This window comes from Camelina sativa, chromosome 14 (genome assembly GCF_000633955.1).
Source record: "Camelina sativa cultivar DH55 chromosome 14, Cs, whole genome shotgun sequence".
NCBI lineage: Eukaryota > Viridiplantae > Streptophyta > Magnoliopsida > Brassicales > Brassicaceae > Camelina > Camelina sativa.
In genome coordinates, this window is record NC_025698.1 from 31,353,801 (window position 1) to 31,370,832 (window position 17,032).

At 34.1% G+C, this 17,032-nt stretch overlaps 2 protein-coding genes, 1 long non-coding RNA gene and 1 pseudogene across 3 annotated transcripts; all 4 read right to left on the minus strand.

Moving 5' to 3' along the window:
* LOC104743047 overlaps positions 1-1,342 on the minus strand; it is a 3,871-nt pseudogene extending 2,529 nt beyond the window's left edge.
* Positions 2,082-2,428, minus strand: LOC104743048. The gene is made up of 3 exons (XR_760602.2): positions 2,391-2,428; positions 2,242-2,287; positions 2,082-2,153 (listed from the first exon to the last, which is right to left on the minus strand). It is a non-coding gene; the product is annotated as an uncharacterized LOC104743048 (long non-coding RNA).
* On the minus strand, positions 9,471-10,669 carry LOC104744191. Its single transcript, XM_010465202.1, has 4 exons — positions 10,556-10,669; positions 10,085-10,418; positions 9,775-9,858; positions 9,471-9,679 (listed from the first exon to the last, which is right to left on the minus strand). Exons 1-4 carry the CDS (start codon positions 10,655-10,657, stop codon positions 9,471-9,473), a joined length of 729 nt encoding a protein of 242 aa, XP_010463504.1. The 5' UTR covers positions 10,658-10,669.
* Positions 11,454-16,597, minus strand: LOC104743049 (pectinesterase inhibitor-like). Its single transcript, XM_010464173.2, has 2 exons — positions 16,366-16,597; positions 11,454-11,880 (listed from the first exon to the last, which is right to left on the minus strand). Exons 1-2 carry the CDS (start codon positions 16,587-16,589, stop codon positions 11,568-11,570), a joined length of 537 nt encoding a protein of 178 aa, XP_010462475.1. The 5' UTR covers positions 16,590-16,597; the 3' UTR covers positions 11,454-11,567.

Sequence of the window (17,032 nt, forward strand, 5' to 3'; positions counted from 1 at the left end):
GAGAAAGTCTGGTAAGCCTCCTCACCATCAACTTGAAGCTCAAGGAAACATCTGTCCATTTTGTTGACAGTCAAGACAGGTCGAATCCTCTCACCAAGAGCCTGACGTAGAACAGTCTCAGTCTGAACACACACACCCTCAATGCAGTCGACCACGACAAGAGCACCATCAGTAATACGGAGAGCAGCAGTAACCTCAGAAGAAAAGTCAACATGTCCAGGTGAATCGATAAGGTTGATGAGGTATTCGTTTCCGTCTCTGGCTCCAGTGAAACTCTTCAAAGAAGCATCAGTCATCTCGTAGTAGAGAGAAATACCAGTGGACTTGATAGTGATACCACGTTCTGCCTCATCAGCTCTGGTATCAGTCATACGAACATCACCAGCAACCTCTTGGGCAATGATACCAGCAGCAGCGACCAAGGAATCAGTGAGAGTGGATTTCCCTGTTGATCAAATAAACAAGAGGTAGTATTTAATTTTCAAAACAGATTAGAGCTCAATATATAAAGAATGAACAATTAATAAACAGATTACGATAATCAAAAAGAAGGAGAGGATTATACCGTGGTCAACATGGGCAATAACGGACATATTACGGATGTTGTGTTTATAGTCCATAATCCTCCGAAGCTCCTCAGATGTAAACTTCACCTGCAAGTGTATAAAAAAAAAAGTGTTAAGCTAAAATCCCAATAGCAAGTACTAATGTAAAGAGATATATAACAAATAAGAAACAGAAGTCTTACCATTTTGTCAAACTTTTAACTGTCACCTAGAAAAAAATCTCTGCAATATCACAAGAGAAACAAACAAACAAAAAAATGAATTAGCAATTGAATCATCTCTCGATAGCAATTCGGGAAACTTTAGCTTGAGAAATTGAAAACATGTTGATGAATACAGATTCCATCTTTTAACAAATGATAACGCTTGCAACAAACACACATACAAACAAATCATGCAAGCAAGTAAATTATGATTCAAGAGAGAAGGATACGGAATTCGTTTGGAAAAAAAAACACACCAGATTTGGAAAACGATTGTTCTCTATTCAGAGTTTCATCTACAAAAAAGATCTTCCAAACCAGATCGAAACAAAAAGATAAAAACGAACGGTACATAACAAAGATCAGAGATGAATCAAAGCGATATTAACAAAGATCAACAGCAAGACTCGGTCATCAAAAACGAACACAAAGCAAACATCGAAGAAAAAACATCGATGCGGAGACCAACCTTATGGACAACGAGAGCCAGATAAAGTGAGAAGAGAGGTGCAAGGAGGCGTTAATTAAGCAGCCAAAAGCTTCCTATAGTAGTAGTAACCAACGAGATGCGATGAGTATATGCTCTTTTCTCGTTTAGGGTTTTCAGCTTCACCTTTTAATGGGCCTTCTAGCATCAGGCCAAATCAATCTTTACAAGCCCATAATGGTTCGAGATTGCAACCATACCGCACGTGTATGATGATGTTTTTGTATTCTCTTTCATTTACCATTCTTCAAAGTCAAAAACGTGAAAGTTGAACATTGAAGGTGAACAAGTTAACCACTTCCACTTTAATTGTAAAGTTTAAACCGAGACCGTATAACTTTGTCCACAACTTTTTATTCATCAAAGTTCAAATATAAAGCAACGAGTGATGATGATGATACATATTACAGGATCTTTGTTTTAAGTTCTACAGATACATAAACTCTTATTGGCAAAAGAACTGGGGGACTTCTTCTAACAATAAAATTCCCTGATTCTACCTTCTATGGTTAAAAAAATAGGTTTAACAAATTTGGAATCAGTCTCGGACCCTCTAATACTTGTGACTAAATTGGTCGGTCATGTAAAGAAAGCTTCGAAGTTGATGTTTGTTTTGGTTTCAACGCCCGCCAGTGACAAGTCCCTTAAACGATATGTAAAGATCATTGTTTTCCTTTCCAAATATTTCCTCTGCTTTATGTAATGTTTCCTGGAGATAAAGATGAGAGAGATGACACCATGTTAGGATTCAAACATTGTATGTAGTACAAATTCAGACTCTCACAAGAGTTGTGTTTGAGGGCAGTAGGTATTATTACCTCCCGACTCTGCTTCCTAGCGTTTAGTTCCTTGATGTTAGCCAGAAATGCACGGAACTGTTGGTAAGACAGACGGCTCCTGCAAACTCAACATGCTAATATATCTATCATTCATTCTCATTTACTGGTTGCTGGCTATAGGAAATTCACAATTTTGTAATATGTACCTGGCTTGTCTAAAGAACTCTTTCCCATCAATCCGCGGATGGCGAGCTGTATAAGAGATAGTGGGTTTGTGATTTTGTGTGGATGAGAACAATCACATTGATGATGTAAAATTAGACAACAATATTGTAAATGCTTAAGTTGTAAAAACCTGAAACAGAATGTGAGCGAGGAGGAGAGCACTGAAGATTGCTGGCTTGCTGAAGATGTAGGAGATGCGGCACCAGAGAATAGCTTCTCGGAGACGCAGCAGGAGATATGATCTTCCGTGTTCCGCTTGGTGTCAAAAGTAAAGGAAAACAGAACTAAATATGTTCTCTGCAAAGTGAAATAGTCTGAATAACTTATCGATTAAATCAAAGAAGAACAATGGCTTTTATACAAGCCTTACAACCACTACAGAGAAAACAAAGGAGCACAACTCCGAAACAAACTGCAACTAGTAAATGCTTATTCAAACTCCTAGAAACTCGCTTGACTTATTCTACTTCAGACTTTGTCAAATATCCAACAAATTCCTCCCCTTAAACTGAAGCATGCCTGCAACAGTTTAACCTTCCAATCTTCGAACTCCAAGGCACTTCCTAAGCTTCTCGTACTGTTCAAGCTTGATAGGCTTAGTCAAGATGTCTGCAAACTGATCATCGGTTCCACAAAAAACCAGCTTCATAACACCTTCATTCACCAGGTTGCGTAAGTAGTGAAACCTTACATCAATGTGTTTTGTTCTGCGATGCATGACTGGATTCTTTGATAGTTTGATCGCTGAGCTGCTATCACACATAATGTCCATGCACCCTTCACTTAACAGACTCAACTCCTGCAACATTCCTTTCAGCCAAACACAGTGACAAGCTGCATGGGTTGCTGCTACATATTCTGCTTCAGTAGAAGATAATGTAACGATTTCTTGCTTTCTTGAACTCCAACATACTGCTGCTCCATTCAGTAAGAACACATACCCTGAAGTACTCTTCCGATCGCCAACGTCTCGAGCATAATCACTATCTGTGTACCCCACTAGATTCATGGTTGGTGATCTCCCATAGAAAACTCCAAAATCCAAAGTTCCCTTTAAGTACCTTAGTACCCTCTTTGTTATCTGCATATGCTCTTCTTTTGGATCTGCCATGAATCGTGCAATCAAACACACCACAAACATCAAGTCTGATCGTGTTACCGTAAGATATGTCAGAGAACCCACAAGCTGCTTGTAGAGTGTTGCATCGATGTTACTGCTTCCCTCCTTCGTGATGACAGTACCAGGAACAATTGGATCTCTTACTGAGTTGCAGTTCCACATCTTGAACCTCTCCAAGACTTCTCTTGCATATTTCTTCTGGTTGATGTGTATCCCATTACGGTTTTGATGTACCTCCACTCCAAGAAAGAACTTCATCTTTCCCATGTCAGTCATCTCAAATTCTCTTTGCATTGACGATTTGAATTCAACACATAGCAATTCATCATTTCCTGTGAATATCAGATCATCAACATAGAGACTTACCACCAGGATTTTGGTTTCTGTTTTCTTGAAAAACAGAGTGTGATCATAGCTGCTTTTCTCAAACCCCTCCTTCTTGAAGTAGCTTTCAGTTCGACTGAACCATGCCCTTGGAGCCTGTTTTAACCCATAGAGAGCTTTTCTCAGACGATAAACTTTATCTTCCTCCCCTGCTCTGAGAAACCCTTCAGGCTGCTCTACGTAGACCTCTTCTTTCAATTCTCCGTACAAGAAAGCACTCTTAACATCAAGCTGATAGACATGCCAACCATGTTGAGCTGCTACTGCCAAGAGACTCCTTATCGTATCCCACCGAGCGACCGGTGCAAACACCTCTGTGTAATCTACTCCAGCAGTTTGAGAGTATCCCTTTGCCACCAGTCGAGCTTTGCACTTCTCCACTTTTCCTTCTTCGTTGAACTTTGTCTTGTAAACCCATTTAACACCAATTACTTTGGCGTGTTGTGGCAGAGGGACCAGCTCCCACGTTTGATTTTTCTCAATGGACTGAATCTCCATTTTCATGGCTTCTCTCCATTTGTCTTCCTTCTCAGCCTCGTAGAAATTCACTGGATCATCACTTGTGACAAAGAAGACAAAGTTCATCAAATCCTCCTCTTCACTCACTTCATCACCGGTTACAAAGTCTCGCATCCAACCAGGCTGTTGTCGCGACCTTTTTGATGGATCAGTCTGGTTGTTTGCTCCAACATTTATAACCTCTGCTGGTTCTGCATCATCACCATCTTCTACTTCTGCTGGTTCTGCATCGTCACCATCCTCTACCTCATCATCGGTATCTTCTTCTTCAAACATATCATCATCTCCCCAGGCTAATACACTCTCCTCCGGTGCACTCACATTCCAGTCCCACTTTGCATCTTCTTCAAATACGACATCTCGGCTGACAATGATTTTCTTGGCTACTGGATCATAGAGGCGATATGCCTTTGATTCATCGCTAACTCCGAGAAGAATGCATTTGTGACTACGATCGTCGAGCTTTATCCTCTTCTGCACCGGAATGTGAACATGAGCAACTGACCCAAAAATCCTGAAGTAATCAACCTTTGGTTTGATTCCCGACCACCTTTCTTCAGGGACTTTGTCTTTTACTGCTTTAGTGAGGCTACGATTCAGAACATGTGCCGTCCATCTCACTGCATCTGGCCATAGAGATCGTGGCATCTCCTTCTCTGTCAGTAGACAGCGAACCATGTTCATGATTGTGCTGTTTCTCCTCTCTGCTACTCAGTTTTGTTGAGGAGTGTAGCCTGCAATCAACTGTCGTTTTATGCCCTGCTCTCTGCAGAACTTGTTGAAAGCTTCAGAGGTGAACTCTCCTCCCCTGTCTGTACACAGCCCTCTGATGACAGTTTTAGCTTCCTTTTCGACAGAGTTTTTAAAAACTTTGAAAGTGTCGAAGGCTTCAGCTTTCTCTGCAAGAAAGTGGATCCAAGTCTTCCGGGAGAAATCATCAACAAGCACAAAGAGATATCGTTTACCACTGTTTGAGGTTGGAGTAATTGGCCCACAGAGATCCACATGAATCAGCTCCAATTTTTCTGTTGCTCTCCACTTGCTTTTCTTTGGAAATTTGTCTCTTTGTTGCTTTCCAATATTGCAGACAGTGCACACCTTTGTCTCCTCTCTGAGAGTTGGTAAACCTTGCACCATCTCCTTCTTTTGCATGACATGAATGGACTTGCTGTTTAGGTGTCCGAATCTTCTATGCCAGAGAGATCCCAAATCTTCATCTTCTACCTTGAGACAGCTTCCTGAGACGGGCTTCTTCATAGCATTCACCAAGAACATCCGGTTCATGGTCATGTGTGTCTCCACAAACAATCCTCTTTGAGAGTGAAAAATCTTACACACACCATTCTTGATCAGAATCGTTAGCTCCTTCTCTTGCAGTTGTCCAACGCTCAACAGGTTATTAGTGAGGTTTGGAACATACTAGACATCGCTCACCACTTGAGTGATTCCTTCTACTTCCATTCTGATTTTTCCTCTCCCTTGGACCATCAACCTTGTTCCATTTCCCAAGCGAACTGAGTGCTTGAAGCTTTCGTCCAACTCCACAAACCATGACTTCTCCCCAGTCATGTGGTTTGAGCATCCAGAATCAAGGAACCACATTCCTTGTTCTTTAGTGTTGCACAAGTCAGAATGTGCCATTAACAAGAGCTCCTCTTCTTCATCAAACTCCATATAGTTGACACCTTTCTCTGCACTTGTACATTCAAACTGGTAGTGTCCCTGCTTTCCACATCGGAAACAGTTGATAGCAGATCTGTTCACAAATGATCTGCCTCTTCCTCGTCCCCTGTTACCACCTCTTCCTCTCTGGGGGTTCCATCGTCCTCTTCCTCTTGCCTCATTTTCGACTTGCAGCACTTGCTCTTCACAACGTAGTTGAAGTTGTTTGTGAGACTGCGAAGAATCTTCTCCACAATTTTGACATCTTCAATAACTTCACCACAGTTCTTCATGTCATTCGTTGTTGCCATAACCCGAGCAAAGTATCCGGCCACTCCTTCGCCAGATTTCATCTCCAGGGTTTCAAAGGTTTTCCTTAACCTTTGAAGTTGTGCACGCTTCACTCTAGCATTTCCTTGATGCTTGGTTTTCATGGACTCCCACAACTGCTTAGCTGTCTCCTTCTGTGTGATTGTCTTGAGGATGGTTCTGTCAATCGATTGGAAGAGATAAATTTTTGGCTTTGAGATCTTTGAGATTTGCTTCATCAAGCTCCTTTTGTTGTGCTGGGGTGGGAGCCTTGATGCTTCTCAGGCTATCAAATCCAGGGTTGATGACACACCAATACTCTTTGGATCGAAGAAGGTTCTCCATGACAAGGCTCCAGTGGTTGTAGTCTCCATTAAACTTTGGTACAGCCGGCGTAGTAAAGCTTCATCCGTCTGCCATTCTTTCTTAAGTGTTTTTCCTCTCAAACACTCACGGATCTTTGCTCTGATACCAGATAAAGGAAAATAGAACTAAATATGTTCTCTGCAAAGTGAAATAGTCTGAATAACTTATCGATTAAATCAAAGAAGAACAATGGCTTTTATACAAGCCTTACAACCACTACAAAGAAAACAAAGGACCACAACTCCGAAACAAACTGCAACTGGTAAATGATTATTCAAACTCCTAGAAACTCGCTTGAATTATTCTACTTCAGACTTTGTCAAATATCCAACAAAAAGCAGTCTTTGCCTGGCTTAACTGAAACCTGATTTATGAAGCATTCATTACACATACATACATCCAAACACACAACTTAACCTTTATAACTTTCAAAACGTCATTGCCTTTGTTCAAACATTCATGTTTTCATCATTAGCTTTGAATCCATTTCAAGTAAACAAGCTCCAACGTCATTCATTAGCACGGATTTCAATTGACCATTTCTAAGTTTCAAACAGAATTAAACAAAAAAAAAGAACCTTATTGAAGTCGTGTAATTTCAAATAACAAGCGGCACGGTTGTTGTGAAGAGCGATCTTCTGGGGTTTGGGCTTAGCAGCTGTAAGAGCCTCCATGTAGAAGAGAAGAGCCTCCCTGTACTTGCCGTCTCTGTAGAGCTGATGCTGTTACAGAACGAAGCGTGTGGCTCTCACATGTGAAAGAGTCATTTGAATAAAGGCGTATCGGAGAAGGACGCATGGCAAGAGAAGAGAAGCGGATTTGGATGTGGCCGTTAGAAGATATTTAGCTGGCTTCTTCCTCACTTTCTCTTTCTCTCATATTGAATCATTTGTAAAATTCTCTAAAAACAAAAACAATCTTTCTGTTCTTGGCTGGGTTTCTCCCATCTGAGAGCTGGCTATTTCAATTCTGTGTTTCTGGTGAACATTGGATTGATTATTCCTTATTGATATTGACTTGAAGAAGTTTGTGTTCGATTGCAAAGTTTATTGTATTAGATGCCCTTTCTCCACCTTGCTTGACGCCGTCGCCGTCACCACCGATGCCATACTCCGTCCGTAGATTTAGGCATTTAGGCATTAATTAATTATTATTATTATTAATTTAGCCATTTTTTCACCGCGTATTGTATTTAAAATATACTAGCTTTGGACTCGCACATGCAGAGTTATTTTGCATATTTAAAAAAATATATATAATTATCAAGCGATCAAACCCGTCTAATATGCATGATTGCAACGTTTAATTTTTTTTTACCCGAAGAAACCCAACTTCCTTGTAATTCATATGAGTAAATAGTATGTCCGCATATGTTCTGCTTGAATTCTTGTTCCTAAAATTCTCGTCCGTATTTTGTCATATATTAATATACTCACACAAAATTCTCATAACCTGATTACTATGAAATTAATTTGAACGATTTCCTAAAATATAATAAATCTGCTGTTTAATCTTTTTTTTTTCTTCTTAATATGTAAATTAGGTCAGTTTGGCAACATGGATATTTGATATGATTTTTTTAACCCTAGTGTATTCTCCAATTAATAGTATAGATTTCCTTCAATTATTGAATGAAATATTCTTTAGTTATACTAATGACAATTTAATGTAAATAACATCGTAAGAGAAGGGAAAATAATAAAATGAGATATAAAGTGTGAGTATTTTATATAGGAGATACCATAAGGTATTTATTAAGGAGAGTTCTATTAATTTAGATATTATTAGTTTTTTAAGTAATATATGTGTCTGTAATTGATGGAGAAATAAAATTACAAAATTGTTTTGTCATGGGGAAGACTATAATTGGTCATTAGATCCCTTATATAATTGGTCTTAGTTATTGTATTATATCACTGGATTTTATAAATTTTAATTGGTAATTAGATCCCTATACATCTTAGCTATTGGTATAATATTATTACTTGTTTTCATTTTTATTTGACTGGATTCTCGAAATTTTAAGATTTCTATAAAAACACTATACTTACATATTTATATATAATGTTTAACTACATACTTATCCAAATTAAAGTATATAGTCATGTCATTTTAATTTGTGATCATATGTTTTGTTGGGCAACTATAGTTATTTTTTTTAGCAAAAGAATAAACATTGAATTGAGTCAGTTTCAAATGATTTTCGATTCTTAGAAAGGTAACATTATTTATATTTCTGAAGATATAATTTTAAATAGATATATTTTTACATCTCATACTATAGTTATAATATTATATTACAATACATAGTGAAATTAATTTAATTTTGAAAATATGTAGGGAATAATATTTATCAATTATTGAATAATATTTATTAGTTTTAGAATTTATATGAGGAAAATATTGTGTATATAAATAAATTGAATAGCAGTAGCAGTTGACAATATATAACAGTAGCAGTTTTATGTAATTTTATGAAATACTAAGGGTGAACAATAAATTAGGTACAAAGCTCTCTAACGAACGACACTTTAGCTTTATCGAGATTTTTTATAATTAAAAATTAATTCATAGTCCCGCCATCTGGCACTATTGTTGGGTAAGTGGGTGATATATATAGCCCATTTTACATTTCACTCAGGCCCAACGTTAGTCGATATTATTCTCATTCGTTTTTTTTTCCGGTAAAATTCGATTTTTTTTTTTTTGTTAGAATAAATTTTCGATGATTTAAACTAAAGGAATTTTTTAAAAATGTTTATCCATATAACGCACAAAATTAAATAAAATTTGAAATATTTCTCAAAATGAATCTCTAGTTTTATAAAAAAATGATGAGCAGGGTAATACTTAAGCCTCTTGCACAATTTTCTTCACAACATTGTCCAAATTCTCCAGAGGATCTTCTTTGGTGACTTCAGCAGGAGGAGTCTCAACGATCTGTGAGCTAGAAGCAACTTCTTTAGCTGGTGCCTTTGCTTTCTTTTTCTTCTTAGGCTTCACAGACTTAGCTTCCTCACCAGCTTTCTCAACAATTTCCTTGGTACCAGTCCCAGTTTCTACACATTATTATAGAAAACGCCCATGTTACAAACATACTTAAGAAGGGAACAAAATGTCTATTCATTCAACCAAATCAGGAAGTGAAATTTACCGATTTGCATTGGTTCAGAAGTAGCATCAACACGACCTTGGTTCTCAGCTTCATCAGTTGGAAGGTTCTCTGTAGCAGTTGGAGCTAATCAAACGGTTAATACTAAAAGATACCAAAACTAATAACATCTTAAAATGAAGAGAATCACTAACTTCAACCAAAATCTGAAGGAAACGAATTCATCAGTATTATGGCTCTCATCCACAAGTTCTAACGTATGTGCAAGAATTATACTCTTGGTCAATCGTGACCAATAAATTTTAAAGCAGTATATATATATATTTAGAGAAAACAAAAAAACGAAGGTTACCTTTTGCTATTGAACCAGTTGCAATAGGTTCAACCTCTCTTTTACCACTTGACGTCTCAACCCCAAGAGCTGGTTTCTTACGACTTTCGTTAGCCGAAGTTTTAGATTTCCTCTTTTTTGATGATTTCTCCTCTGGTCCATGAGTTATCAGAGTAGGAAGAGTCGGAGCAGGGTTTGAAGAAGCAGCAGTGTTAGTCATCGGCAGCTCACCGGCCTTGTCCTCAACAGGCATGACGTCCACAGATAGAAACCAGTCCTTGTTACCGATGGCCTGAAAAGCCTGACTCAGAATCATCGAGTCAGGCAAGTGATAAACTTGCCCTCCCGACTTAACCTATAAAACAAAACCAAGATCCATCCGTAAGTTGTTGTTTTTCTTCTTTTTTCTTGAAACAACAGAAAGAAAGAAAGAAAGAAAGACGTGGGGGTATGATATGAATTAAAAAAAAAAAAAAAAACAGATTGTTTTACCTTCAAGGCAGAAACCATGATTTTCCCAAGAGTTGGGAAACAACGTTCGTGGTCCTTGCTAAATTTCTCTGTGCAAATAACAGGCAAATCAAGATTAAACATAGATGCATGACATTTGACACAAAAACGAATTTACCAAAATATCGATAAGAAAGAAAAGACCATAAATATATAAAGATAAGAACAGATGTAATCATGTAACCTTTGAAAACTAATACAGAGTCACGTTTATCCAATAGAATGGCGAGATGAGTGTCCTTATTAGTGGTAGCGAAAACACATCTTACTGTTGTTTCATCTGCCATAGTAAGCAACGGAAATGATATGATTATATATATTAGGGTTTTTTGAAGAAGATAATTAACAAGAAACGAGGCTCTCTCACTATCTCTCTACTTTCTATGGACGGACATATATTTATATGCAAGAGTAGCTTTCTTCCTCACAAGTTCAAAAGAAATACCAAAGGCCACTTTCTTTTTTTTCTTTTTTTGGGAAAACGAAACGTCAATAATATTCAGTAGTATCATTATTATCTCTTCCTTTCCCGCATCGTTTTGTCGTCCTAGTGAGTTTTAATGGCTCAATTTATTTTTTCTTGTATTTATTTACTGCTTCTATTATCGCTCTTCCTCTCTCCCCACCTTCCCTTGCATGACGGCCGATGTAAATAAATTACTCGTGGCGACTAATCCGTATATTTAATTACTAAACTGTTACTGGGTGGGGAATTGGTGATGCGTGGCCCATCACGTTTGTCCTTAAAGATAGATGAGTTTATTAGTTTCAACTTTCAAGAACAGAACATCACGTTTACTACTAGATGATCGAATGTTAAGCATAATGAAATCATGCATTTAAAACAAAACAAAAAATGATTTAATTTAAAAAAAAAACATAAGAACACATGATGTCGTATAATAAAAAGAGGGAATCATTTCATTTTCATTGGGGTAAGCAAGCGTCAATGTTGAGTTTCGTACATAGAGAAAAAGAAAGAGATAGGAGGTTATTAGAAGCGATCAATGATCCTCATAGCAGCATCAGAGAGTTGGGCATATATATTGATTTGGCTAAATAGCTCCAAAGCCTCCTCAAACAAAGACTCATCAAACTTGACACTTTCGAGATTGGACCGACAGCTCCAAGGGTAGCCAAGTGCAAGCATTATCGATCTAGCGGCTTTGTCGTAATCACCGCTTCTCAGATCCGTTTTGGCTTCCGACAGTTTTTTAGGTACCTCCATCGACAAGTCATGTTTGCAAGCCTCCAAAACTTTCTTAACTTCAGCTTTCTCTTCCTTTGACGATACATCCGTTAGGTTGCTACAACAATTCAATACTTGTTACATTATAATCAAAGATTTTATATATACATATCTTATATAATATGAGAAGGTTTTTTTCAACTTTTGCTAAGGAGATAGACACTTGGCATGTTATCTATCTAACACATGTCTTTTTTTTGTGTTTGGACTTAATTAATTAAATTTATTTGTACTTTGGACCTAAGTAATTAGAGGCTCATAAAACAATAAATCTCTTAACATTTTTTTTCCCTCATTCAATAAGAACCTGTTGTAGACCTCTTCTGATCTAAAGCCACCATTTATCAGTTTGTGGTTTCATCTTAGTTTATTTTGAAATTACATGAGTTTCAATCTTATGTATGATTTAGGGCAAAAACGGTATCTAAATTATGTATAAAATTTATTTATGGGTTTCAATCTTATAAATGATTCATAGGCAAGAAAGGATCTAGATTATGTTAGATTGTGGGATGTTTATGTGTTCTCACAATTCTCTTATAAATTCATAAATTTTTGGATTTTTATTTCTGTTTAGTTTAATTTAATCTTTGTATATAATCTAATGGTGAGATGTTTTTCGTAAGTAATTTGATAATTGGTTACTCATTTATTCCCCATTGGATCTTACAAATTTGTTTTTCCATAAAAGTAGAATTCATTCTGTTTTCCATGAAATTATAATTCAATCCCTAATTACTCTCCTTTTAATACAATTTTTCAGTTATTATTGTTTAATTTCAGTCATTAGGTTCCTATAAAGAATTATTATTGTTTGTTGTTTGTTGTTCACATTGATACTACATAGGAAAAAATTCTGTGAGAATGTTTGACAAATTTAATTATTCATTAGAGTGTTTATGTATGTCTTTCCTACTCTCCATGAGCTGTTTCCTACTCTCCATGAGCTGGTTCGACAATTTAGGATGTCATACGCCAATATTTTTTAAAACCCCATTTTTTTATTATTGTAAACAAAATTATAAAATATACTAATATAAACAATTATTTTCATATTGTAGTTATTTTTTTTCTTGCTCACATTTGTTTTTAATGTTTTCATGTTCATTTAAATATATATACGAAAATAAATATTATATTGCCAAATAACTCATTATTCTTTTAAAACTTTTAGAAATAATAGCTGAACTTATAATTTTAATTTTAATATTTTCCTACATAAAAAACCTAAACTTTTGGTCTAAAATATGTCCTAAAAAAATTGATGTCCTAATCTTTAATTTCACTTGCTTTGACCTATGGGTAGAGCCTTAAGCCGTTTTTATTTTTACTTTAGGGTTGCCGTGTTTGTTGGTTTTGTTAAACTGTTGATATTACTACGTCATGAGAAAATGAACTATATCATGATTTAATAGTTTGGGCATGTTAGGTTTTGTTTTTCTTATATTTTAGAATTTCAAGTTTTTTTCCCTTTTTGGACATTCATGTGATATCGGATGATGCATATGAGTTTCTCCATTGTAAATTTAGTTTCTTAGTAGTCTTCATCTTTAAGCAAAAAAAAACAGATTTAAAAATTATAAAAAAGGAAAATTGTATGATTATTATCATATGCTTAAAAAATCATGTTGTTAAGCTTATGATGTCTTTTTGGTCCCGATTGGTGCAGATTTTTAAGACATTAAAACCATTTAAAAGTTTTAAAAATATTTTATTTGCGAATCAGACTCTTATGACTTTTTTTTTTTAAGTCTTAACAGCCACTTTACTATTTTTCTTCTTAATTTCTCTTCCTCTTTTAAAGCCTCAAAATGATTAAAATCAACCAATTTCAAAAGCATTCTTTTTTCTCTTCCCATCATATTTAAAAGCTCACCAAAAAAAAAAAAACTTATTTTTACAAATTAAATATTATCATTTTTTTCTCTTTCTTTTAAGATCTATTTCAATAATAATTTTTAAATTTTATCATCATCATTAATAATGATGTAAAAGAGTTTATGTAATTCATTAATAGGAGAGTAACATTCAAAACAATGCATTGATTAGTGTTTAATGAATTTTTGACTGGTCATATAACTACTCAATATAAAAAACATTCAAAACAATCAAAAATCAATCACAAAAAATAAAAGAAAAAAAAAGAATTTTCAAACAAAATCACATATTTTATTAACATACATTTTTAAAAATTTTAATTTATCATTAATAAACTTTATTTTTGTAAAAGACACCATTACACCCGGGATCGAGTCCCGGCTCCTACGAATATAGAAATTTGGCTAATAGGCCGGCCAGCTGTGGCCCAATGGTTGACAAAAAAAAAACTTTATTTTTGTTATTAAATTGTTTTGAATTATATTCTGACATAATTTATGTTTATTATTGATACAGCTACAACTTTAAAAGTTAATGGTAAACAATCAAATTTTAAAAGTAAAGTTTTTACAGTCAAAGCATCTACAGTCAAATTCTCTACAACTAAAATTTTGAAGTCAAAATCTCTACATTCAAAAATAACAGCTGTTACCAATCATGGCCTTTATGTCATGGTACGATATGAGTTCCATTTTTCAATACTATATCTGATTAATTTGACTTCTATAGTTTTGAGTAGTATATGCTAATTGTATATTGGTATCATATATTTTTAAGAATCTTAGTATCAAATAGCTTTAGAATTAACCATCTTAGAAATAAAAGAACAAAAAAAAATCCTATAACATTTTCCACTTTCACATAAACTCCCTCCGTTTATATTTACTTGTCGTTCTGGGCTTAATTTTTTGTTTCATATTACTTGTCGTTCTGTATTTACGATGCAACTTTATAAATCAAATTTTCAGTTTTACCCCTAACATTTAGTTTATTAATTACTTATATCAAATGAAATAGTGTATTAATGAAGGGTAAAACTGAAAATTTAATTGTTTTCTTAATATGTGTGAAATTGTCTAGAATGACAAGTAATATAAAACAGAGGGAGTAATAGTTTACTTTCTAAGAAATTATATTATTATGACACTTGACATTATAATATTCTACGTTTTTTTTCTAAGTAGATACGACAAAATGATTATTCATTTTATTCAATTGCATCTATGATGATGATGAAATAAAACTATTGCATGTTTATACTTATCCAAAAATTAGTGTAAATTTTATAACTTTATTTACTTGGATTCATTTTCATTATTAAAATTTTGCAAAGACAATTTTAATTTGTATTAGAATGTATAAATAATAAATTATATTATGAGAGAGCAATGTGATTGCATTTTTTACATCACTAAAAATTAACTGGTAAAAATATTTATTAATTTCATTTTTTGTTTATCTAAATTTCATATTTAGATTGTATTCATGTAAGTTATATTTTCAAAATTACAATTTTCTATAGATTTCGAACTGGTAATAGAAATTGTGCAAATACAAGCGACAAAAAAGAAAGATGGTGAATGCTTAAGACCATGTGCATTGGTAGTTCGTCATAGAGTTTCTAATAATTAAAATAAATAACAAAGAATAATATTATTTTAATTGGAAAAGGGAAAATCGATTCTCAAGGTTTAACATATAATGACACATCTAGGTAGCTAGATTTTATTATAATAAACTAAATCCACAAAAGTTTAAAATCTTAATTAAATAGTTTATTTTGTTCTTTTTAAACTTTTTATAAGTCATAAAGTACAATTAGCTTTCTAGCAAGTACCATTATGCATAATTTTAAACAATATATTGATATTATTTTAAATTAATATTAGTTTATACAATAAAAATATTAGTATGATTAACCAAATTATGAAAGTTGTAAAAAAATAAGTATCATGAAACTTTCACAAACTATATTAGTATATATAATTTTATTATTGATAATACATATATATTATGAAATATAACTACTTAATATAATTACATATAATTAATAAGAAATTTAATATGTTTTAAAATATTAATAATTTTGTATTTATTATTTAAGATCAAATACAAAGAAAAATAACAAAATATGTATTCAAATAAATTTATATTAAAAATATTAAGTTACATTAAAAGTAAAAATATCATATTGACGAGAAACGCACCAATGGACACACAATATTATAAAGATATTTTCAAATTTCTCTACATTAAAAAATAATATGATATGATGAAAAACTTAATGAGTTTCTCACAAATGCATATGCTCTAATATGTATTGAAAATCTAAAGAGAGAAAAAACCTTACACTCTATTATGAAATCAAAATTTTTTCCATGTGTTGAAATACTCTAATACTATATATAAAAGGAAAATCAAGTAACACCAAACAAATGAACCCAAAAAAGTTAAAATGATCAATATATTTTTAAAAGCACAAATATAACCATTGATGAGTAAATAAATAAAAACTAATAATTTCCAAATTACTAAAATTGAATAACATTGTAAGCTAAATCCGTGCGTAGCACGGGATGACTTCTACTATATATATATATATATGGTTTTTAGTTACACGAAACAAAAAAAACATATATGGTTATTAGATAGAGAGGAAACTTGCTTGATGATGATATTAAGGCGAGAGTCGAGACAGTGTATGACGACTCCGGCGATACCAATAGGGTCAGCATGAACGGAGGTTGGGTCGGATTCAAGACATTGCATGCATGTGGTCGGAGCTTGTGCATTGTGGCATTCATCTGTCATCAGATCGTTCTCGGCCCAAATCGGAGACGGAGAGATGATCACTAGAAGAGTTAACAGGAGAATCTTGATGATCATCATGCCAATTAAGGAAACTTATTGATTTGATTGTTGTGTTATAGTTTTTCTTTTGAGGGGTGTGTGAAGTGAAATGCGTATTTAAACTAAGAATATGGGACCGTGGTTGGTCACGACTCACGAGCTATCTCTCGTTCATGCATGAGGAGGTATCTCGCTCTATTGTCACATACGCAAGTTCAACCTCTATTCAATTTTAACCTTTTGTTAACTGACCATTCAAATGCAAGCTGCTCTTCTTATTTTACTACACTAGGCTTGCACCTGCGATACACCGCAGAACCAATTATAATTATATTTTTAAAATTGAAGTACTAATTAAGTAGAACTTGTATGTATAGGAAGGAAAGAAATATATATTAATATATATGTAATTTATTAAGGAGCTAAAATGGTACATCAATATTTTTTAAGGATTTTAAAATATGTAGAGTTTAATATATAAA

Coding starts and splice junctions, on each gene's coding strand:
- LOC104744191 (XM_010465202.1), bottom strand. CDS start 10,657: ATGTTTAATCTTGATTTGCCTGTTATTTGCACAGAGAAATTTAGCAAG. Junction 10,419..10,555: donor TCATGGTTTCTGCCTTGAAG/GTAAAACAATCT, acceptor TTTGTTTTATAG/GTTAAGTCGGGAGGGCAAGT. Junction 9,680..9,774: donor TTCTGAACCAATGCAAATCG/GTAAATTTCACT, acceptor AATAATGTGTAG/AAACTGGGACTGGTACCAAG.
- LOC104743049 (XM_010464173.2), bottom strand. CDS start 16,589: ATGATGATCATCAAGATTCTCCTGTTAACTCTTCTAGTGATCATCTCT. Junction 11,881..16,365: donor CGCCTTAATATCATCATCAA/GCAAGTTTCCTC, acceptor GAATTGTTGTAG/CAACCTAACGGATGTATCGT.